The sequence below is a fragment of the Podarcis bocagei genome (assembly GCF_964188305.1).
Source record: "Podarcis bocagei genome assembly, chromosome: 8".
NCBI classification, from domain to species: Eukaryota; Metazoa; Chordata; class Lepidosauria; order Squamata; family Lacertidae; genus Podarcis; species Podarcis bocagei.
Window position 1 is genome coordinate 62,872,233 of NC_138133.1, and position 24,465 is coordinate 62,896,697.

General features: G+C 40.2%; 2 protein-coding genes across 3 annotated transcripts in view; both read right to left on the minus strand.

Annotated features, from left to right (window-relative positions):
* Positions 1-24,465, minus strand: part of LOC308593068 (fatty acid-binding protein, adipocyte-like) — a 397,890-nt gene that overhangs the window by 67,878 nt on the left and 305,547 nt on the right. The window lies entirely within an intron of this gene.
* SNX16 (sorting nexin 16) lies at positions 379-20,569 on the minus strand. Of its 2 annotated transcripts, none has more exons than XM_081204979.1 (8): positions 20,408-20,569; positions 15,944-16,396; positions 14,091-14,177; positions 13,072-13,220; positions 7,513-7,582; positions 4,224-4,360; positions 2,415-2,534; positions 379-1,862 (listed from the first exon to the last, which is right to left on the minus strand). In XM_081204979.1, exons 2-8 carry the CDS (start codon positions 16,313-16,315, stop codon positions 1,754-1,756), a joined length of 1,044 nt encoding a protein of 347 aa, XP_081061105.1. In that variant the 5' UTR covers positions 16,316-16,396; positions 20,408-20,569; the 3' UTR covers positions 379-1,753. The 2 variants fall into 2 exon arrangements, with proteins under 2 accessions (XP_081061105.1, XP_081061106.1); XM_081204980.1 differs by lacking the exon at positions 20,408-20,569 and adding an exon at positions 20,060-20,382.

A 24,465-nucleotide genomic window follows, 5' to 3' on the forward strand; every position in this document is an offset into this window, starting at 1 on the left:
TCAGGCCAACGGTCCAGCATCCTGCTCTCACAGTGGTGAACCAGATGCATATGGGAAGCATGCAAACACACCTCTGCCTATCTGCAACTCCCAGAAACTGCCTCTGACAATGAAGATGGAACAAGTCACCCATGACTAGTAAGAGTGTTTGTACACAGTTGAAGGGAGAAGTAGCAGAGTGACCTCCGGAATGGTGCGAATATACAAAAATCTCCTGCAATAAAAGGCAGAGAAAATGCATTCCAAGCCAACATTAAAATTTCACGCACCGTGACAAAACATGGAATGTAGATTTTAAAAAGCCAAGGAGCAAGTTAGCTAAGCTCCAGACTCTTTTAAACCCAGCATTATTTTGCAACAGACGACCAAAAAAAGATGTTGTCATGTCCAAAGGTTTATTTTCCCCAGATGGTTTCATACAGTCCTGCAGAGATCTTTGTCCTCACACCCTAAAACACAAAGCGACCACTGAAAATTCCGGCACATGAGACTGTGTGTTAACAGCATTAAACGAAGGAGTAGGTGGCACAGAGAAGAACAAAAGAAGCATTCTTCCTACTGAAAGAGCAGACAAAACAAGGCACTTCCAGCAAATAACTGCTGAGCAGAATGTTTCTGACGATTCCATAAAGCTGACACACTATTATAACATCTGTAACAAGCAAAATACAAAAAGGCACTACTGTACAAACCAATTGCACCTTCCCTCAGTCCAAAAGGTCGAACAAAAAGCACAAAAAACACAGAGCCAATGAACTTGGCACAATATTTTCTTTGTTATAAAGTGCATTATTAGGTTCAACACAAATTTTAAAACGAGAGTGAAGCTTATAGTGTGTTCCTGGGTGTACAATATTTTATAAACACACACAAACATAAACTGCAATAAGATTTAGTTATTTAACTGTGCAGAAGTATGGCTTTAATGACTCAAATATCTGTTTATAATATGCATACTTTAAACAGAGCAATTATGCATTAGCAACAAAAGAAAGAGGTAGTGTTCTTTATATAAGGCAAATTTGTTGATTCGGTGATTATGTGGCTGAGTGGCAAAAGTGTAAGGAGATTTAAAGAAAAACAGTTAAAAGACAGCTTTTATATTGTTTTCAAGTGCAGGTGAATGCCCACAGTGTGATATTTCTTTCCGCATTATGAAAACAAATAACATTCCCATTACTGAAAGGTTTAATTTTGGTACTGCAAGCTTTCCTAGATCATTGCATTATAATTTACATATCACTTATTTACATTTATGACTTTAAAAACCACAAGAAATCATATACATTTTCCAAGTCCATATGGCAGAATTATATTTCCCAGAGCAGAAGTTACATGCCTATATAAAGAATCTGAAAATCCAAATACCAAAAAGCTGTCCATACAAAATGTGAAATATTAATAGCAAGCATGTGATATACAACATGCTACATGATTGGTATATCTACATGTGTGGCATTTATCCTTTATATATGGGTACATATAACTTATATACATCACTTAGGATTCCAACTTGACCTGCCTTTAACCAGAGCTTTTTTATATATTAATATATATCTCTCATAAGGCTAGATAAAGGCTGAGACAAAGCAGCACTTATATCCTTCCTATGCCATAGGTTTCTCTAGATTGGTTTATGTAAACATTCAAGCTTCTGCCATCTCAGCTTCTGCTTGACAGCTACTATATACTTCTGTTCAATGCAATCCAGACATTGACTTTTTTACACTACTGTAAAGGCAGCTGGTAGCATTTACATCTCTTCATCAGTGGTATACGCTACCTCAGCAACTTCGATTTCTGGCACGTGATTTTCAGCCAACGAACCGCTCCAAGATGTTGCCCGATTCTCTTTCTCAGAACTGTAGAGACAGATCAATATGTTTGACACACTTTTTTTTTTGGGGGGGGGGTCATTTCATATCTATCTCATGGTTCTGATCAGCACACTTGGAAAACTAATCTCTTTTACTAAGAGTTTATAGAGGTAGACCCTTGCCCCGCAAAATATGCTAAGCCAGGTTGCTGGTTTTGTGTTTTATGCCGTTTTTTCCATTGTTTATATTATTAGTCATGGCTACCTAGACCTCTGGGTTAAGGTGGATCACAGATGCATGCCTATCAGATCATTTCATGTTCAACCAGCATGATCCACATGCAGCTTCTTCAGCATACCTCCTACAGAAGAGGTACAGCCCTCAACTATTATCCTTTTAACCTCAGTTTGGGGCAAGGACTTTTTGAAGGGGAGAAAAAGGCAGGAAACCACAAGTAACATAAATATATTTAATATGTGTGAATTGCATTTGGAATGTGAATGGCACTTCTACAACAGCATATCGCAGGAGACTGTAGAAGTGAAAGGCTTTTCAGAAAATAACCTTAAATAAAACATAGAAAATTTTAGATTGTACCTGTTGTCTTCTTCCAGGGCTCCTTGATCTGCCTCTATTGCAGAGGATTCCACTTCTCCACTGCACTCACTCTCTTGTCCTGACAACTTACGAGACTTCACTTTTCCTAAATTTAAATCCCTGTGTAACGAATTCAAGATACAGCTGATTCGATCCAGAAAATCACTTTCACAAATGTAAGGAGACTTTCTATTTAGAGATAGAAGGGAATACACAATTTTTGCTAACTCTCCCTTCTCCCAGTGTTTTCTAGGAGGATAAGGGGAACAGGAGGAATTGGTGAAAATTGCCCCCACTGCTTCTTCAAATGTAATTGTAGCTCCTGCTAAACATTAGTTTAGATCCAATCCAATATAGTTAAGCTAGGAAATAATGAAAAAGCACCTAAGCAGAACTTCTTTTAGAAGACTTTCTACACATAATTATATTTTCATTCCTTTATTAGGTTTAAGACATAATATTGAAATGACACTGATACTAATTAGCAAAGAACTTTCATTACAAATTGTATCTATTTTGTATTGATGCTTCAGCATACTGTTTATCCATTATGCACTGAAAATCTAATTATATTAGATGTTGAAAAAGTATTTTAGATGCTAGACTACAAAATATTTTGGAAAGTACAGTACTTTGTTTGCTATGCATTTGGACAGCTCTTATGGTTTCATAATCAGATTGCATAGTGGTTCTTGAGATGAAGGAGCAGTGTTTTCTCTCTGTTTGGGTAAGATTGGACGGTCCTTTGAATCAAGATGGCGAACCTTTCAAAACTGCACCGAACCTTTCAAAATGGCACCAATTTTAACTGGCATTCATTCCCACCCTCCTTAGAATTCCCGGGCAATGTCAGGTACAAGCAATAACTATAAAATTAGCAGCATCATTTATTTCACCAGATTTCAGGTTCATACTGACAGTAAAATAGAAGTCCTCATCCTCAGGAAACTTTACTAAGGATTTCCTCTTTGTGAGATTGCTACTTGGAAACTGCTCTCCCTCCCATCATTCCTATCCAAAGCAATACGTAGTTAAACTGACTTGCTATATGTGGCCTGCACCAACCTCAATTGTGTCAGAAAGGCTCACATACATGTTAAAGTGTTTTACTTCACACAAGACAAGATCTCCTGTCTTTCAGGAGAGAATTGAGGGTATAATAATAATAATATTTTTTTATTTACACCCCGCCCTCCCCGGCCAGAGCCAGGCTCAGGGTGGCTAACACCAGTAAAATTACAATAAAAACATAATGGGGGGGGGGGGGAGAGACCAATTTAAAATACGGGTTAAAATACAATTTAAAATACATCCTCATTTTAATAGTAGCCCATAGATCAAAACCATAAGGGGAGGGACGCATAAGGGTCAGACGGAGTCCAAACCAAAGGCCAGGTGGAACAGCTCTGTCTCGCAGGCCCTGCGGAAAGATGTCAAGTCCCACAGGGCCCTAATCTTTTGTGACAGAGCGTTCCACCAAGTCAGGGCCAGTACTGAAAAGGCCCTGGCCCTAGTTGAGACCAATCTAACCATCTTGCAACTTAGGACCTCCAAAGTGTTCTCATTTGTGGACCTTAAGTTCCTCCCGGAGCAAAGCAGGAGAGGCGGTCCCGTAGGTACGTGGGTCCTAGGCCGCATAGGGCTTTAAAGGTCAAAACCAGCATTTAAACCTGACCCTGTACTCCACCAAGAGCCAGTGCAGTATGGTTGCAACAAAAAAAGTTTTCAGAAATGCATGAATAAGTGCTCAATGTTTTGGGATTAATTTTTAAATTGCACTCTAGTTTCAAGAATTTTCTGTCCACTTACCCCAATTGTTTCTCTATGGCGTCTATGTACACTTCTTTTTCATTTAGCATTTTTTTCAGAGCTTCCACCTCTTTTTGCTTTTCAGCAAGTTCCTTTTGCAGACGGTAGTTTGTTTCTTCTAGGGTCTCGCAGAAAGCCTAGAAGAAAAAGTAAACGATTTTTTTTGAAGGCAATAGTTTTGTGTGAGAAATGCAAAGACTTGAGACTGATGATGTTCCCCTACTGCAATAGTTTTAATTTTTAATATGCATAAAAGCACACAACCTCAATCTTATTTCATTGCACTGAACATTTTTATGTGGCAGTAATGAGGACAAACTGTATCAGTCTGTCATTTTTTATGCAAGCAAAAAAACAAAACAAAAACTAACCTCATGGTATACAACTAGACAATGGCTCACAAAGGGACCGTCCTAACCCACATTTCAAAATATTTTCAGAATGACAAGCTGTGACCAACCATGCAGCTGAGAATATCTGCATGAGCAGCCACCACAGCTCTGCAGACATGCATCGTGTAGCAACTTTACTATTCATTGCACTGACACATTAAAACAGAACTAGGAAAATGTAAGGGAACTACTATGCCATAACAGAAAAAGCATTGCATCTATTGCAGAATCTTATAGTAACAGCATAATCATGATGAAACACAAAATAACACATATTGGTTTGAATGTGGCTACTGAGAAAGTCCACCAAAAGTTGACATTTTCTGCTAAAGCTAGATAAAAAAGCATAGGTGAAGCACACTGTAATGACTTGAGATTACATCTTGGCACACATGATGCTGTCTTGTTGCCACGCCACATAATTCTGCAGATCCCCTCATGGGGCTCAGAAGGTCAATTAGAGATTTTCCCCCCAGCCCTTGTGACATAGATAAACATTGCAAGTACTGTGGAGCCCCCTCCCCATCAAATACGTTATCTGATGTTAAAAGATTTTATTGCAGAACTTAAGATCCCAAGACTAAACTGCAGCAAAGAGATCAGTATGGTTGCAGTAAGAACACCCACTCCTAAATACACTTATGTGGAAGTAAATTCCACTGATTTTAATGGGATTTATGTCTCAGTAAGTATGCTTAGGATTAAGCCCAATTGGGTTTTTGAGGTAGGAGCTTTTGTAGACATGAGTCCAATGAAAGAGGAAATTGTCTTCAAAAGCCCATGAGCCACTAAGCTAGTTCATCTCCAAGGGGCCACACAGGTCCAATGATACCTTGCCGAGTTTCTAAGGTTAATAGTTACGGTACCTGAAAAGCAAACATCCTGCAAAATTGTTAATTGATATTTTGTAGAACCCTGACTGATGTCACAAGGAGTCATTCAAAGTTACTTCCCTTTCTTTAAATGGAACCACTTCTCCAATCTCTAAAAGTGTGTGTGTTTAAAACAGGGTAAAGGAAAAATTAAACCAACATACATGCCGCATTTTAACATTTTGGGGGGTGAAATGCTAATAGCTTGCTAGAGGAAATAATATTTGATTCAGTGCTTGGGTACACTGCACACGCTATTGAGACTGTCTCTATAAGAAGTGGATATATTTTTCTTCTTGACTTCCTCTATATTTTTGATAGATATAAGATGCTCTGTAGCTGTGAGCTTTCCTTTGCCAACAAAACCACTTGATGCAGAAAATCACAAAGCATGGACTGAGGGCTTACAATTTTTTTCTCTTTAAGAGAAAGCCTGCAATTAACGTTAAGAAGTTTGCATTTCATAATTTGTCGCTAACTTCACTAGCAAAACAGCCTATTATGTAATTTGGCAGTGATCCTCATTTGGTTGTGTAGCACATTCAGTTAACCAGGCATCCACCAGGGGATGGTACAGATATAATGCTGCCAATCCCTTAAACTATGGGACAGTTCTGAAGGGACCTGCCATTTACTAGAGCCAAAATTAACAGGAATTAAAATACATCAATGGCAATATACTTTGACTGAAACCAAGTTAAAATAGTTAAAGTTGTCCTCTAAAAAGCCAAATTCAACACACACACACACACACACACACACACAATCTGTATATATTTTGGAATGCTAACAACATTCCAAATGTTTTAACTTAAAAGTAATTTTACCAAGTATTTGAACTGGACATATTAACATAATGTGTTAAGCTGGTTCATATCTGCTAGATGTGAGCCAAAAAAGTCTCTTTCTTTGTTCTTCTGCATGCATTCAGCAAATGGTATTATTATAATTCAGAAAGACTTTTGGATGGGTTCTGCAATATCTGAAAAATCAGATGCCCAAGGAAAACAAATAAAAAGAATCACATACAATCCGAACAAAATATCCTATTTCAGGTAGGAGGAAATAGCAGTGAGACTGAGCAGTGTAACTGATAAATCATGAAGATACACATATTAAAAATATGTGAGAAAATACTTTATGCTAAATATAATTAAACCAGTGAAGGAAAACCCTAAAGTATGATACATGCACAACTGATAAAGCAAAAAGATCAGATCACAGAGGTAGATTTAAAACAATGCATCAAATATGAGTCATCAATAATTATATACCAGGCAGCAGAATAAAACAATATTCAACACTCGGAGATTGAGAAAATCTGCAGGAAGAATATAGTCAAAAGAAACTTTGAAATTATTTCCTACAACTTCTGCATTCTTTAGGGATGTGGGTGGCGCTGTGGGTTAAACCACAGAGCCTAGGACTTGCCGATCAGAAGCTTGGCGGTTCAAATCCCCGCGACGGGGTGAGCTCCCGTTGCTCGGTCCCTGCTCCTGCCAAGCTAGCAGTTCGAAAGCACGTCAAAGTGCAAGTAGATAAATAGGTACCGCTCTAGCGGGAAGGTAAATGGCGTTTCCAGGTGCTGCTCTGGTTTGCCAGAAGCGGCTTAGTCCTGCTGGCCACATGACCCGGAAGCTGTACGCCGACTCCCTTGGCCGATAAAGTGAGATGAGTGCCGCAGCCCCAGAGTCTGTCACGACTGGACCTAATGGTCAGGGGTCCCTTTACCTTTACCTTACCTTACCTGCATTCTTTTCCCACCCTCACCTCCCCAGGCTTTCGTGATCTCTGCTCCATAGCTGCCCTGTCTTTCTGCCTTTGGGCTGCTTGTTGTGTAAATGTACAGTCCATAGATTACTCATTCCATGCCTTTTTCTATGTGGCAGACATATATATTTTATGTCCGCCTCAAAGAGAACAGATGCTTCTCCTGTTATAAAGGTACGACATGACAAACATCACATGCAACAGGCCAGTTAAGAGTGTTTTATTCTAACAACAAAATAACTACTTTACACTTACCCTACTCTCTTCAAGGCTATCAAATGGTCCTGGTGGATCATCCAAACAAAGGAACTCCCTCACTGCAAGACTTTGAAATAATGAAAAGAAAGAAAGAAGTTGGTCTCCAAACAGAACAGCCTAAAGTCAGCGAGAAACAACACAAAACACAGTATTTCTCCGAAAATGAGCAAGTTTGTTTTTATTATAACCAACGTGTAATGTTTCAGTTACCAGGTATAAATAAATGTTTTCCATACCATTTTCACCCTCCCCAGCAATGGATGCTTGTCTAGTATAAAATGAAATTGTTTAAAACAAAAGACATTCAGGGTGAGGATTTTTTTTAAAGTTTAATTTATCCTGGATTTTAAAATCCGATTAACTCCCCAGTAAAAAGTAAGAAATAAATAAATCTGAATTAAAATACAGAATGACAACAGCCAGGAGTAAGGGAACCGCTAACTAATCCCATGTCCCAGTGGAGGCTTAGAATTTGCATTTCCCAAATAGCAGATTTCTCTATACTGTACTACATAAGCAAATTGCTTTTGAAACATGAAAACCTTGCTTTTCAAAACAAATGTAAGATAACAATAGTTGCTTTATGCATACCAAACAGGATCTCCCCCGCACTCAAACTGAAGATTAATAAAGATTGTCAATAAGACTTCACCCAGGATTATCGCCTTATCTGTACACTAGACATAACTGTCTGCCTACTTGTTTGGGGTCAATAAAGACTGTTCAAAGGGGAGACGATAGAGAGGCTTGTATAAACTGAGCAAGAATGACTTGCACTGCTGTATTCTGGAAGATGGCTTCGATTTTTTCTCAAGCCATGTCTAGCCTATGTAACTATTCCTAAACTGTCTCTTTTCCAGCATACTTTTGACTAGCAGAAGTCTGTTTGTTTATTACGGTAAATTTGTACACTGCCCTTCTTTTGAGGATCACAGGGCAGTTCACAACATAAAAATACAAAATGAGAACACAAAACATGTAACAACACAAAAACAAACCATGTTGTATGTGTCAATTGTGTGGAAGCATCTCTTTTGAGAAGATTAAACTAAGGCTTCAACCAAACATGCAAACAAGTGTGCCTGCTGCTTTAAATACCATAAATATGGAGAACACTTCACATTGCAAATAATTTTTATGAAGGAATTCCTCTCACAGATTTGCCAGTTTACATATGCAAAGTTTGTTTGTTTGTTTTGAAGAAATCAACAACGAAGGACACTGAGCTGCTGGAAATTCTGGAGCAGCAGTCTACACAGGTTGGGACTAAAGAAGCTTGATATTATAAAACATGAAGAAAGCTTGTGGAAAACTGTTCTAACATCACATCTGTAGAATTTCCAGGTTCGTCAGCGAGTTTGTGAGTGAGTGAGAATGTGTCTTTTCCTCTCATAACATCTATTCAGTCAAATGAACTGTCTAGAAAAAACAGGAACAATGCTTCTTTGCTTCATTTGACAGTTATATCACACCCTTTCCAAACAGTTTTATTTACAGTAGAGCTTCTCTTCATGGTTGAACTGCTGTTTTGAAAAGATGTGGAATGAGATCGCAAATGGCCATCCTCAGAACAGCTTATTATATGAAAGCATTGTTGCTTTCTCCAAGCTTGATTTCACTTGTTCTGTACCTCTTTTAGACCCCGTTACTGAGTGTAAGGAAAATTTTGGCAATATTAAGTTACAAAATGTGAAAAATACTACAAAATGTGTATCTTGTGACTAATGGTATAAAGCTTTTACGTGGAAGAATGATTATAAAAAACATATAACCACTGAATCCAAGCACTTAATAAGATGAATATCAGTTGGTTTTGGGTAGCCTTGGGTAGGCTTTTTTATGCTATGATGCCTTTGGCAGCTCTAATAAACAAGTACTATATGTGGTTGCAGTTAAGAAACAAAGTTCTTTGTCCACTAGTGGAAAGGGGGGGGGGGGAAATCAAGTGTAGGGTTTTGTTAAGTATATTCTCAACTGAGGTTGTAATAACCTAAAAATATACACTGATCTGTGGCCAGAGGCAGTACACCTTTCTGAATACCAGATGTTGGAGACAAAATGCAGTACAAAACAGAAGACTGCTGCCTTCGTGCAATACTTGAGAGTTTATTAGAATCAGCTGATTGGCAGCTGTTGGAAACAAAATGCTGGTTATCTGTTAGATGCAGGCTGGAGCAAGGCATTTCTTATGCTCCTATGTGTGATTTATATGATTAGGATTGTGATGCAAAAGTTCATTCAAATGCATTTAGAACTTTAATGGAAGCAACAGCAATATTGGATTTCCTCTCCTCTTTCCAAACCATAATGCGGTGCATGTGGGGAAGGGAATTCCATCTTTAACTTACAGTTTTTGATTGAGCAAAGCTGTTTACACAGACTCAACTAAGCATTACTATTTTAGCTCTATTGCACTAAGATGGGCAATACTGATAGAAGCAGAAAGTATGCTTCTTCTACAGAAAGCTGCAACTAGAGCAGCAGAAAACGCACATGCACACTTGCCTTTTATGAACAGCAGAGAACGGAATCCCTTTTTAGATTCTCCTCCAGGATAGGGTGGAGCCACAAATGACTCCGGCCCAGCCTGTCAGAAGAATAAGTAATCCAAGCATCTGTTTTACAGGTTTAACACCTTTCTCCAGTTTCCACAATATGCAAAAAGAAATACTCATGAGCAAATAAAAGGGAAAACACAGCTTGCACAATGTGTATTTCTGATATTCATTGTGAACTTATATCCCTATTAAAAATCATTCCAATGAGGATGTTACTTTAGGATGCAGTTTTACTGTACTCTTATTCATGGCGTTATAAAGTGAAGAATCTCACTAACAAAATCCTGTTTAATATTGGGGCAAGAGAACTGGTTCACAGAGTTTTGAACGAGTGTCGCTACTTTGCATGTCAGGAAGAAGCCATTAATGAGAACATTGATTCTGGCATAAGCCCAAGACATCTTGAAAGAATTTGGAAAACTCTACATACTAGTCTATTAGCAATGAAGTGCAGAAGTTAGAAGCAACAGAAAAAGATGAGTTTATTTGTTGCGTCTCAGGACATTTTAGGTTGCATTTTTTTATATAAAAATAAAATCACACACAAACATAATTGCATCAACACTATGCAGTACAAGCTCTTAGCTGAACACTGGGTCTACAACCTATTGTGGAGGAGTTCTATATGGTTGTTGCTGTCACAGCTGCAGCACAGAAGGCTACAATTTCTGTGAGAGACTCCCAACATGCTATCAGATGGCACAAACCTCTAAAGGACAAAAGTTCAAGAAGTTCATATATAACAGAGTTGATAGGAACTGAAAGTACCTGCTAAGAGGCACTTCTGTCACTACTTTTCAGCTGTTATATTGAAGCAGAAGTAGCTAACCTGTGCTCTTAAGATTATGCCCACACCCTATCAGCACTAACCATTGGCAACAACTGGAGAACAACTGCTTAGCCACTCCTGTACTGAAATGTTCAACAATAGTGGCAAAGACAAATTCCACCACGACCAATTTCTGATCCATTGAGAAATTGTCACGACTTGCGGTCTAGTCCACCCAACCATTCAGGATTCTACTATAATTACCCATCCATAACCAGCCACCATTAACACAAACAAACACACTGAAATGGAACATTTCAGCTTCAAGGTTGGCATTTAGAATTCAATGTACTGCCAAATAGCACACTGCTCATAACATATGTGGTTCAAGATTGCATAAAACTAGAGATTCTATAATTAAAAACAACAACACATGGTTTCGATTGCAATGCCAAGCTCTAAAGCATTCATAAAAGAGTATCTTCAAAATCACCCATCTTAGAAAGCATATAACAAATACAGGCAGAATCAAAGGCATTCCATTCAAATCTGCATTTTAGAAGGTTTTTAAAAAATCATCTTCTTATATGTATTTTTAGAAACTGAAAAATAAAATTAACGGATAATCCCCATATTGTAACTCCACATGCTGAATACACAATGCCAAACAGCCAACAGCAGATTTTTTGTATATTTAAAGACTTTAACAACCACCTTCCAAATACATTGCTCTCACAGTGTGATGTATACGGATAATAAATAGAACATAATACTACATACAACTAGAAAATTTAGACACAGTTAAAGTACACATCCTCAATTAAAGCACAGCAGACTAATCAAAAGTGAAATGAAATAAAAGCATCTCAAAAGTTATTTTAAGAGTTATGTATTTCTTGGGTGAGGCAATTCCACAAATGTGGAGCCGTTATTCATAAGGCCTTGTCTCTGATATCTGTCCATCTTATTGATCAGCCAGAGACCTGGGTTTCAGAATTTGGTCTCAAAGCTTGAGCTGTCTCATACAGGTGCAGGCAGTCCTTTAAATAACTTTGATTCACACCATTTAGGGCATGGGTAGGAAAGCTAAGGCCCAGGGGCTGGATCCGGCCCAATCGCCTTCTAAATCCGGCCCAGGATGGTCCGGGAATCATTGTGTTTTTACCTGAGTAAAATGTGTCCTTTTATTTAAAATGCATCTCTGGGTTATTTGTGGGGCCTGCCTGGTGTTTGTACATGAGTAGAATGTGTCCTTTTATTTAAAATGCATCTCTGGGTTATTTGTGGGGCATAGGAACTCATTCATTTTTTTTTCTTTTCAAAATATAGTCCGGCCCCCCACAAGGTCTGAGGGACAGTGAACTGGCCCCCTGCAGAAAAAGTTTGCTGACCCCAGATTTAGGGTATATTCTTATCTACACAAATACATTCCTGACTTCCTTTGGCCCTTTCTCTGCATCCCAATTGTGGCAAATCCTGTAATTTAGACAGATTCCACCCTGCTAGCGGCTAGAATGTAGAAGTCTGAAATATTTTTTAAGACCTCTCAAAACTCCTTTTGCAATTTCCAGTCTTAAACACATTTGCCCTTTTGTAACCTAAAATAACGCAAGTTCCTACACTTTTACTAATTTTCAGTTTCAACAGCTTATATATTGCTTAATTCTGTTGTCTCAGCAGTGCTGAGTAACAGTAAAGTTAAGTTAAAACTAATAACAAAACTTACTTAAAATGCCTAGTGAAGTAAAAAGGCCTCCACTAGGTGTAAGAAGTTCAAAAGGAGAAAGGCCTATTTCATCTCACCTGGGAGAAAGTTCTACAAAATTGGGTCCACAATGCTGAAAATGTGGCTGTGCTTTAGAGCCATCGACAACTAACAGCTACTCCTGAAAGGGCTTCAGTGATTAGGCATGGATATATGGAATTAGGTGGTTGTTAAGATTTCCTGGACCACTGTTGTTAAAGTCCTTGTGAATTGATACAAGAATCCTGAACCTGGCCCAGAAACATATGTGCTGGTATTAGTCTGGGGAGGCTTTCTTTATTCACAGAAAGCAATTTAATTATTCATTAGTCTAATTCTGGAAAAGCAGGAGTACAATTTAGAATAGTGGGCAGTAGAGCTCAAACCAAGTATTACCAAAAAAGAGCAACAGCTAAAGAAGGTCTTATTCTTTTGTGACCCTGTTAAAATAATCCAAGTGACAGAAGAAGGTGAGAATCACATACCAGTTAGCAATGTCTTTGTGAGCTACTAAATTCTGTAAGAATGCTTGGAGTCCCAGCTGTCTATCTTCCAGAAAATCAGGATTGTAGTTATCCTTGAACCAGCGTTTTGGTGGCAGTGCCAATCGGAAACCAGGAAACATATCTTTGAGCTGAAAAAAGCAAACCAAGTAGATGGTAAGGAATTACATTTTCTGCATAGATTTAATATATCACTAAGGTGTTCCCCCCTTGCTTTTTATCTATTTCTGTCCCTTTGCCTCAGGTTAATGTGCAATGGGTTCTTTTGATTAGATTTTCTCAGCAAAGGGTGGCAGGTCAAGCTGGTTTGAAGAGTAGCAACAACATATCAAATGCAATACCAGTGCGCCAATACCTGAAAACAACCACTATCTATTAATTCACGTATAGTGAAAATTTGGTGCTTTTTCAAAAAAGCAAAAAATTGTGAAAATTTGAGTCATGCCACTGCACTATTCCTCTGTCTTCTTTGGTACAAACAAATGGCTAGTCAAGAAACACATTATGGGAATGCATCTTGTTAGAAGAAGGTTTACAACAATAGGCAGAGATATATGAATCTTAGCAAATTAGCCTTCTCTTGATTAAGCAAGGGGTAGCATTCAACATTAATGAACATGGAAGTTAGGCCTGTTCATTTTTAATGGGTGTACTCTGAGTAAAACTTAGTTGAGTGCCGCCTAAGATTTTGCAGATCAAACCGGGGGGGGGGGGGAGGAGGAAGGTAACCAGAAAAAGTTAAAGGGCTTGCAGGTATTATTTTCGGGTGTCAAATATGCAGATCACCCTGTGGTCTTCAGATGAAGGGTGGTATAATAATTCAATAAAAAATGTAAATAAATATGGTGCTGGAATGTCTTTTCAAATACCATTTAACTTCTCAGTGAACTTACTAGTTCTATGGCAAAGCAATTGCTTGTTTTTCTCATTGTAACTTTTCAAAGTTGGAAGCAAAAATGTTAATCTGGTATATTAATAGCTGGAGATCAAGAATTATATACCTTGTCATTAAGCCTGGAGAAGTCTGTATACCTTCTAAAAACTACCCAGTTTTCCTCTGGATTTTTCTTTACAAGGATTTTGTAAACCTGTTAAATAAAAAAAAAACTATTATAGCAGTTTCAATAAGTTGTGTGAGCATTTTAGTCATATTACACTATAATTACTAGGAAGCTGACATAACTATTCTTTCAGAAAGGAAGCAAGCGTTATCAAAGTTTGCCTATGTATATATACTAAAGTATAAAAAATGAACAGGTATCTCATGCAAATATAGAACTGGTATTGTTTTACTGCTCCCAGGAGGAACCAGTTCATGGAATTTGGATTTTCTATTTTAAACTATTTTCACAAAAATAGTGTATTTCAACAAGATACCCTGATCCTACCTACATTGAGTCACTCATCCTAGCTCAGGAGAAACTGGGTAAGGGGGAGACTTGCCTCTGTTCCAAATTCCAGTTGCCTCAATCACATGACCTACCAATCGAGTGGAAGTTAGACTGGCAGAAAGGGTAGTGCAAGTCATACTGTTATAAAGTATTGTTTTCCCTCTGTCAGGCTTGGGCTGGCTCTGCTCCTGGATTTAGTTTGGAATGGGGTAATTTATGACATCCTAATTTATGCTGGGTTCCTATAGTTTGGCTTGCACTGTTAATCAGAATCAAGTCTCAAAGATCTGAATACAGTATTGCTTCCCAGTAAATTAAGGTTAGGATTAAAAATCTAATGCATATTCAAAGTATAACCAACAAAAGTATGGTACATTGCAATAATCTGCAATATTAATTTATGATGACTCAGATGAAAGGGAGAACTCGTTGGATTATACCCACCTATTTGGTATCTAAACTAATGGTGCCTGCATATGTCTTCTTCTCCTTTTGTGATTTCAGTGCAGTCCTATACATGTCCATCCAGGAGTGTCCCACTGAGTTCAATGGGTCTTACTTCCAAATAAGGAAGTATATAGGACTGCAGCCTAAATTACCATAAAAATTCTCTTTCTGTGGATGTTTTTGTTTTTTTAAAGTGCTGTTTACACAGAACAACCACTTCAGAAACACAGCCTTGGTTATCCTCAATTGTTGAATCCAGCTCAGACTGCAAAAAGTAATTAACACCGCTTTATGTAATTCCAGCCATGCTGAAGCTACCCATGTGTATAAAGCTGAGCAAGGTTAAAATTTGCAGAACTGAAAGCATTTATTGTTTTTAGTAGCTCAACAGTGCTGGAATCAGCAACTTTTATACAAGTACAGATGGCTTAATTAATTAATTAGTTTCAAGTATTTATATTCCACTTTTCAATAGAAAAGATCATAAAGCAGTTTAGCAGCTTATAAACAACCAACCAACAATAATGGTAAAACAATAGAAATACTGTATGGAAATTATCAGAACCCATAAATTATACAATATATAAAACATCAAACCCTGTGACACAGAATTCCACTCACTCAATACACTTACACCTGCTCAACTTCTATGCCTGCTCACACACCTGTACCTCAATCCATCTACTACACCTGCACACATTCACCCACACTCACACACCACAACTGCAGATGCCAGTAATCCCGAGTGCATACACAAAGGCCAGATCACAACACTGGTAGCCGGATACTATGAGGCAGTCATTGTCCAGAATATGTGTCAAAAACAAGATAGGAATGGTGGTGGGGAATCAAATAGTATGGAAATGGCATCTAGCAGGCAATTCAAGAGCCATTTCAGAAAGCCAGCGAAGAGTCCCATACTTACTGTGCAGCGTGATTAGTATTTTTTAAGGATTCTGTGAATCTTTAAATGATGTGTTACTAGCAAAATTCCTGAAGAAAAAAGCACAACTTACAGTGAATTTTGCCCTCTCTTCCATCACCTCATAACCTAGTATCGTAGGCGTAGCAGGCCGATCTTCCCAGCTCCCAGAGTTTATGTTTTGCTCACTATCTTCTGATGGTTGAGTGCAATATTCCATAGATGTGTTCGTACCTATAAATTTAGTCCTAAGAAGCGGACTATTGCAAGGAGATGAAGTGGCACCAATTGCATCAGGGACACTCCTCTTTTTAAAACTACTGATAGAAGATTCCTCTAGCTGTGCTTTTGAAGAATCTGAACATGTTGAAATGCTCCCAAGAGATGATCTTCTTTGGTTTCTATTCGTGGTAAAACTAGTAGAACTTCCTATAGGTATTGGAACAGGAACATATGGAGTAGCCATCCTTCATTAGCAACTGTAAGAAAGCTTATACTTCTTGACTGTAGAATTTATGGAACTCTCATTCGCGTTCCCTTCCGTTATCTGGAAATAAGAGAAAGTAGGTTTTCAAACAAACAAAATTATCATAACCTTATTTAAAACATGGAGATTCCCCTCGATGTATGTATTAAGCAACAACAGAGTATGAATGGCTTTATAAAGAAATGAAAACAGGAAAATAATTTCACACAATCAGAACGTAACTTAGGGTTGCTACATGTCACAAAGTCTTACAAAATGCTCCAGTAAATTCTCACACCCTAGGATGCTGACCTAATCCTGCCGGGTACATCCTTCTTAACTATGAGGTCATCTTCTGCTTCATCCAATTCAAATTATTTTAAATTCCTGCTACTGTCCTCATTTTTTACATGGTCTAGTCCTTCCCCTGTCCACCCCCTAATATTCTTAAGAGGGTATCTTCTGCAGTCTTCAGAGAGTAGCTGGAAGTGGGGAGGCACTCTGCAGTTTAAATCTGAAATTTTAGATGCACTAACAAAATTCCCTGTCACAAAATGCACCTAGAACAATGGGAGCTTTGAACACTGACTAGCATATGCAGAAAGCAAAATCATCCAGCATAGATATTTTGATAAGATGCTGAGTAAAGCGGAAGTATGTTCATTTTAAATGAGCTGGCTATCTGATGTATTATTTAATATAGTTCTACCACATTTCACTGCAAGACTCATTCCATCCAGTGAAAACAGAAAACAAATGAACCTGAGTTTCTGAAGAATAGTTTAACATTTTAATTTTATCCACACTTTTAGTTTCATGATTTTTGAGAAAAGCAGAAGTTGTATAATTAAACAGTATGATTAGCAAACATAAAGAAGAATAAGCAGCCACACTGATGCTCTTCTCCAAAGTGATTATCTCCTCACAATGATACTACAGAGACTGGATTCCAGGATCTCTGAATCATCAAATGATATTCAACAGCATAAATTATATCAAACAAAATTCCCACTTAAAACTGGAAACACCTGTAATCCAACTACTACATGGACTAAAAAGTCAATATTTGAAGGTTCACTTTTATAGTTTTCCCAACTCAAGGACTGTATTGACTTAACTGCAGGAAGTAACCTTCTTTATATTATTTTTTATTACATTAATTAGTTGCTTTTTCTTGCCAAAGGCAATTCAAAGTAACTTATGGGCAAATGAGCAAACAAACAAAACTCCAAATGATACATTTAAACCAAACCAAACCAACTTTAAAATAATACATTAAAATACATTTCAAACACCTACAAAAGGCCAGACAGAGGTCAAAGGACTGGTTAAAGAGGAACGTTTTTGCCTGGCGCCTAAAAATCTATATTGATGGCACCAGGTAAGCCTCCTTAGGGAGAGCATTCCATAAACGGAGAGCCACCACTGAAAAGGCCTGTTCTTGTGTTGCCACATGAAGAAGGGCCTCAGATGATGATTGCAGGGTTTGGATTGGTTCATATGGGGAGAGGTGGCCCTTATGGCATTGAGGTCCTGTGCCACATCAGGCTTTATAGGTCAAAACCAGCACTTTGAATTGGGTCTGGAAACTAACTGGCAGTCAGTGTAGTCAGGTCAGAATTGGTATTATATGTTCAAACTGTTTTGCCCCAGTGAGCAACCTGACCACTGAATTTTGCACCAGCTGAAGTTTCTGAACCATCTTCAAAAGAAGTCCCTAGTATGATGCATTGCAGTAATCTAACCTAAAGGCTACCTGAGCATAGACAGCAGAAGTCTGGCTATCCTTGTCCAGATAGGAGCATAGCTGAGCCACCAGCTGAAGCTGATGGAAGGCACTCCACGCCATTGAGACAACCTCAGCCTCAAGCAATAGCAATGGATTCAGGAGTATCCCCAAGCTATATACCCGCTCCTTCACAGGAAGTGTAACACCATCAAGAGCAGGCAATATTTTCTTTACTACAGTCGTACCTCGTTTTGTGGCTGGGATCCATTCTGGAGCCCCAGCCGCTAGCCAAAAAGGATGCAGGGCAAAGCGCCATGTCTGCACATGCGCACGGAGCGGTTTGCGCTTCTGCGCATGTGCGAGTGGCAAACCTGGAAGTAACCAGTTCTGGTACTTCCAGGTTTGCTGTGGACATTCACTGGAACAGACGCTAGACGAGGCGGACGTTCATGGAGGTATTGCTGTATTTCAACCTAGTTATCTCTTTTTAACCCATTCTCTCTCAGCTATGCTTTCTCTTTTCACCACCATTTTAGTGCAGAGATTAATATGGAAGCAATTGACTGTTGTAACTGTAGATGCGACTCAGTAGTAGCAAGCAGGAAAAGGTGCGCTCTGCACCTGACAACCCACTGCAGTGTAGTTGCTGCTCCTTACTGGCAGGGAGAGGAGATGTTGGCACTGTGGGGCACATCAGAAGGAGCATCAGAGTGACTCAACCAGTGCACTTTCACAATGTTGATGCCCCTGTCAACTTGCCTCCTCCTTCCCTGGAAGCAGCACTGACTCCACTACAGGGATGTCATGCGCCCAGTGCTTCCCTTTGGCAAATACTGAGTTCCACCTACAGTCATTTACTCCCACACTAATTTCTGCAGCAAAGTACTTTACTCCCTATTGAAACAGCCATAGGAAAGAACAGGGCAGAAGGAGGTATTGCAGTTCCTTTTTGATTTGTTCACATTCTGGAAAGGCATGTAAAGACTATCCCACAGTACAAATTCCTTGCTGTGAGGGAGGGAGTATTATGGATGATGATACTTAGCTCAACTATTCCTGCCCAGAAGAAAAGAAAAGAGTTATACTCTGTGTGGTTTACATCTGACAACAGTATTTCTACTGCTGTACAGTAGAAATTGTCTTTAAAAACACAATGCTAGCAGCATGTCCAACAGTAATTCTAGCACTAGGCTACCAGTCCTGATGCACCCAGATCAACAGCAATGGTTACTAAGATCTGCAGGTGAAATCCTTCTTGTGGTTCTGTCACTACGGCAGTCCTGCAGTGGGGCATGACAGCCTTGTCCATGGTGGCCCCTCAGTTATGGAATTCCATCCCCCTTGAGATAAGGCAAACCCCATCTCTGTATTTTGGCACTGCCTAAAGCATACCTTTTTGCCACAGCTTTTGTGGAAAGTTTAGGGTAGTATTTCATTGGCTATTTAGTAATATTTCAAAGTATTATTAACTCTTGTGTTTCAGTTGTGGTTATAAGTGAATGAAGTATAAGTAGTGACATAAGCTTTCATGGACAAAAATCCATTTCATTTGATCCATGAAGTATTAACCTAGACTGGCAAAGATAAATACATAACTATAAAGAAAAGAAAGAAAAACCCTACATAGGGCAAAAGGCCAATGAAAATCAAGAGACCGTCTGTTTGTTAGATTTATATCCCGCCCTTCAACGTTGAAGGGCAGGGTGCAACCCTAACAAGCAAATAAGCCAAATCATTACTCGAGATGTTTACCAGTTTTTGCATATTCAGTTGCCAGTCCCGTGCATCTGACGAGGCTCCAAAGACCACAAAATTGTAGACCACAATAAAGCCCTTTCGAGGCGCCACAAAACTCTCTCGCTCCCCCTCTTACTTTGGCTGTGGCCATTAGTTATTACTGGGGCGCTGAAGCCGATTCCTCGAACCGCAGGGAGCAGCAGCCTGCAAACTATCAGCGAGCGAAGGAAGGAAGATTTACGAGGGAAGATTTGTGAGCAACATTCTCCCAGGCCCACCTTCGTTTCCTCGGGGTGCAGTCGACGTGTGAGCCCCTCACCCTCCACCAGGGGCTCGGGACCACCGTCCCCTCCGCTCCACAGCTCAGCCGGTGGAGAAGGAGACGCGCGTTCTCAGGGTCGCGGGTTCGAGTCCCGCGTTGAGCGACAGATCCCTGCCCCGCAAGGGGCTGGACTAGATGACCCTCGCGACCCCTTCCCACTCGACGATCTTCGTTCTGGGCATTTACTCACGCGACGCCTCCTGCCCTTCGCCGGCCGCCCCGGCCCCTGGTCCTCCTCCCCCCGCACTCCGCTTGGCCAGGCGAGGCCAAGGCGCTACAAGGACGCGCTCCCGGCGTCGCCTACCTGTTGCGCGCCGGAGGCACCCTCGCCGGCCGCCCCTGCGGAGTCCCAAGAGGTACGAGCCGCCACAAGCCGCCGCCACGGTTCCTCAGCCCGTCTCCAACTACAGCTCCCGGGGTGCACCGCGGCCAGACCTGCTCTGCCCCCTCCGCGGACAAAACACCGCCGCTTGAAAGAGGAAAAAAAAAACTTCAAGTCCCGACAAGCAGCGCGGCCAAGCGCGCGACCCGTGAATCGGCGTATTCTGGAAAAGCTGGCTGAAAACATTCCACCTTCCTTCCGCCACCTGTTCCCGCATAGCCTGCTGGGATTTGTAGTTCTGTGGGGGGGGAGAGCGAGAGGTGGTGTGCTACTTAAGGAACAGGTAGTGAGAAAAGACTCGCTGCGCAGCTAAGACTGGCCTAATGCGGTAGTGTTTAACCAAGGGAAGCAGATCCGGCTTTAAAGTTCGCGCGGTTGGCGGCTGTACCCTAAATTCACATGTCCGCTGGGGAATGCAAGGAAAAGTGTCGCGTCTCCATGTTTTCCTGCCTGCCAATCAACTGCCGCCCCCTCAAAAAACAAACAAACAAGCCAATCCTCGTGATATTTACTTAAAGTTTCACGACTGCAATCCTAAATGCACTTACCTGGGCGCGAGTTCCATTGATCCCCAATGGGGCTTAGTTCTGCGTAGGCAAGTAAAGGATTGCATTGTCATGCTTGGTTTTTTTGTTTTTGTTTTAACTACCTAGGTTCGTTTTAAGCCCACCCCTTTAAAAAATAAATAAACCAAGAAGCCAGAAAACAAATGGATTTGTTTAATAGTGGTGCCGGCTCATAACTTCTGCAAAAACTGAAAATTCCCTTTGCAGCCTGAGCTTCATTTCGATGAGAGAGCAGAGTACTGAAGGTGTCGGTGCTTTTGTAGTATTTTCTGTATTAAGTTTAATAATAATAATTTATTATTTATACCCAGCCCATTTGGCTGGGTTTCCCCAGCCACTCTGGGCGGCTTCCAACCGAATATTAAAAACAATACAGCGTCAGACATTAAAAACTTCCCTAAACAGGGCCGCCTTCAGTTGTCTTTTAAAAGTAAAGTAGTTGTTTATTGCCTTGACATCTGTTGGGAGGGCATTCCACTGGGCAGGCACCACTACTGAGAAGGCCCTCTGCCTGGTTCCCTGTAACCTCACTTCTCGCAGTGAGGGAATCACCAGAAGGCGCTCGGCGCTGGACCTCAGTGTCCAGGCTGAAAGATGGGGGTGGAGATGCTCCTTCAGGAATTAGGAAACTGAATTTCCTAATTGCCTATTCAGGGAACTGTGCAGTTTGTGCCTGCAGTTCTTTATACACATCCTTGGGGTCCTTCAAAGGCCTTCCCTGTCATCCATAATGTCTTTTTGCTGCTCCACCCACTGAAATTTAGCTTCAAGAAGCTTTATGTTGTAGCCAATAGAATAGATTGTGGTGTGTGTGTCATGCCCCCAAGTGTTTCTCTGGTTCGCACACATGCCCACAGGCTCCAAAAGGTTGGTAACCCCTAAGTATACTTCCAGCCAGGCATGTAAGGGTTGCACTGTAAGAAACCTAGCTCTTAGTATTCTTTTGTAAGGCATTGGCACTCATTCTCAGCAGTCAAGCTGGCACAACTCATAATGCTATATCTTTTCCTGTTCTGCTTTTGGTCTTCATTGATTTTTATTTATGGCAGGCTTTCTGTGAAAGCAGCTTCATTCACAGCTGAGTTGCACTGTGAAAATGTTTTGCTAGAGCTGTTAACGTAAACACAGAAGGACAAATGGAAAATTAAAATAGAGCTTGCTTTTTCCTGGAAAGCAAGATGGAGCCACCTTGTGGTGATGACATTCATTTTGCAATTATTATGAGCAATGTTTGAGCTGTCATCTGATTTTGCTGGGTTCCATCCCAGTAACATTCATCAGATGATCTTAGCTACCAAAATCTGATTCGGTTCAATTTGTTTCTTTGTTCTGCATTTCATTTCTCTACTGTTCATCTTCCAAAACACAGTCAGTATATTGTTAACACCTCCAGCTTTTCAATTCCTTTGTCCACAAATAAAAATGTTGGTGTTCCTGTACAACAAGGGTAGCCCAAATAGTGCCCTCCAGATATTGTTATACTACAACTCCCATCACAGCTGACTATTGGCCATGCTGGCTGGAGGTTATGGGAGTTGTAGTCGAAAATATCTAGAGGGCATCATGTTGGCTATCCTTGCTATGCTACCTTGCATTCTTCCCATGCCCTGCATCAATAGAAAAAAGAAGCAACAACAAATGCTATGGTAGATAATTGTCCATCCAGGAATACCAAAATGGAAGCACCCCATTAGGTCAAGAGCCTTACGTTCTTAAGAGATGCCCCTTGATGGAAGGCCTGCTCTGTGCTAGCCTGGAGCTGGAGTAGTTAATTCCTGCCACTGCACTGTGGCTTAAAAACAAAGGATAATGGGGGTGAGGATGAAATTCGCCCCCTCCTAGTCCTTGACCTGGCTGGCATGAACCATCAGGATTTGGACCTTGCAGTCGATCTGCTTCTTCATGCCCTTTCCCTCTTCCACTTAAGACTGCATTGTGAGATAGAAATGACAATAGCATAGATAAGAAGGAAGTCAGCAGAAATCTAGTTACCGGTAATTAACAGTGCACAGCAAAAAGAAACACCTCCACAGTTCGAAGAGATTCACCGTAAATTAAAACACTAAATTGCAAAGCAGAGGAAGCAAATATTAGACTACAAACTGAAAATGCAATAATCCATTGTTCCTATTGGAATGCTGTCCAGGTAAATTCCTTAATAACCTTTTTTTTTTAATTTGAGAAAAATAATTTTCAGTTCAGAGAATGTGGGATGCAAAAGAAAAAAATCTAAAACTGTGCCTCTTCTCTGAGACAGCTGTTTTACATCTGTCACTATAGGTAAGGCACTGGATTTAAGGCTTGTTCATTTAAACAATCTGACTGGCTCTTTCTGGAATTGTGTTGTTTATTTGTTTTGCTTTTTATGTAGTGTAATCTGTTGGTTTGATTTTTTTTTAAAGTGAAACAATTCTTAAGAAAATCTTCTCACTCATGTTGATTCAATTTAGTTCCAGTACAATACTTCTGGAACTGTGAATTTTAAAAAGTACCCCTAAGCTGGTAAATTGCCTTTATGAGTCAATTTCACATATCCTGGTTAGCGTAAATAACTTACAGTTTGCTCAGTGATTGTAGTGCGGGAACTTATCTGTGAGAGGCAGATAACTGCAACCTCCGTATTAACAAGAAAAGTACTTCTTTGCAAAACACGTAATTTATGTGGAATTCACTGACACTCACTTTTATTGAGCTTCAACAAAGGATTAAACCAGTTGTGCTTGGCTCTCCAGTTGTGTTTGGACCATAACTCTCTTCTTCCCTGACCATTGGTCATGCTTCTTGGGGCTGATGAGATTTGGAGTCCTCTCTAACCACATCTGGAAGACCACAGGCTCCCCATCCCTGGATTAAATAAAATGAACTCTCAGAGGATATGTATATCCACAGTTTCTAGGCATGATGCCTAAATAGAAGCTCTGAGCTTTCTCGAAACATTCATTTAGCCACTATGGGAAAGAAGGTGCTGGAGTAAAGGGAGCAGCAGCAAGCCAGACACCTCTGGAACACTCAAAAACAAGGCATGATCAGGGCCAGCTCAAGACATTTTGGCACCTGAGGCAGACCCCCCAAATGGCACCTCCCTCCCTGCCAAGGAAGAAGGGATTACGGAGGATCAGGAACAAGTGGGGGAAGAAAGGTCTGCTGCCTCTATGGAACTTGCTGCCTGAGGCAGTCACTTCACCATGCCTCATGGGTGAGCTGGCCCTGGATATGATATGATTATAGGTTTGGGGGTGGGTCCATGTGGGTGATATCTGTGGGTTCCTTCCAGGCCTATGATCCTGTATCTGTGAAGTAATACTGTATAGGTGGAAACCTGCTGAACCCATCATACCAGTTCCTTTGTTAAGATAATAGCTTTGGCTGGTCGGTTAAGCAGTCATTTACATGTCCAAAGAGGTTGTCCTGTTG

Coding starts and splice junctions, on each gene's coding strand:
- SNX16 (XM_081204979.1), bottom strand. CDS start 16,315: ATGGCTACTCCATATGTTCCTGTTCCAATACCTATAGGAAGTTCTACT. Junction 14,178..15,943: donor AAGAGAGGGCAAAATTCACT/GTAAGTTGTGCT, acceptor TTTATTTAACAG/GTTTACAAAATCCTTGTAAA. Junction 7,583..13,071: donor CACAAAGACATTGCTAACTG/GTATGTGATTCT, acceptor ATTATTTCAAAG/TCTTGCAGTGAGGGAGTTCC.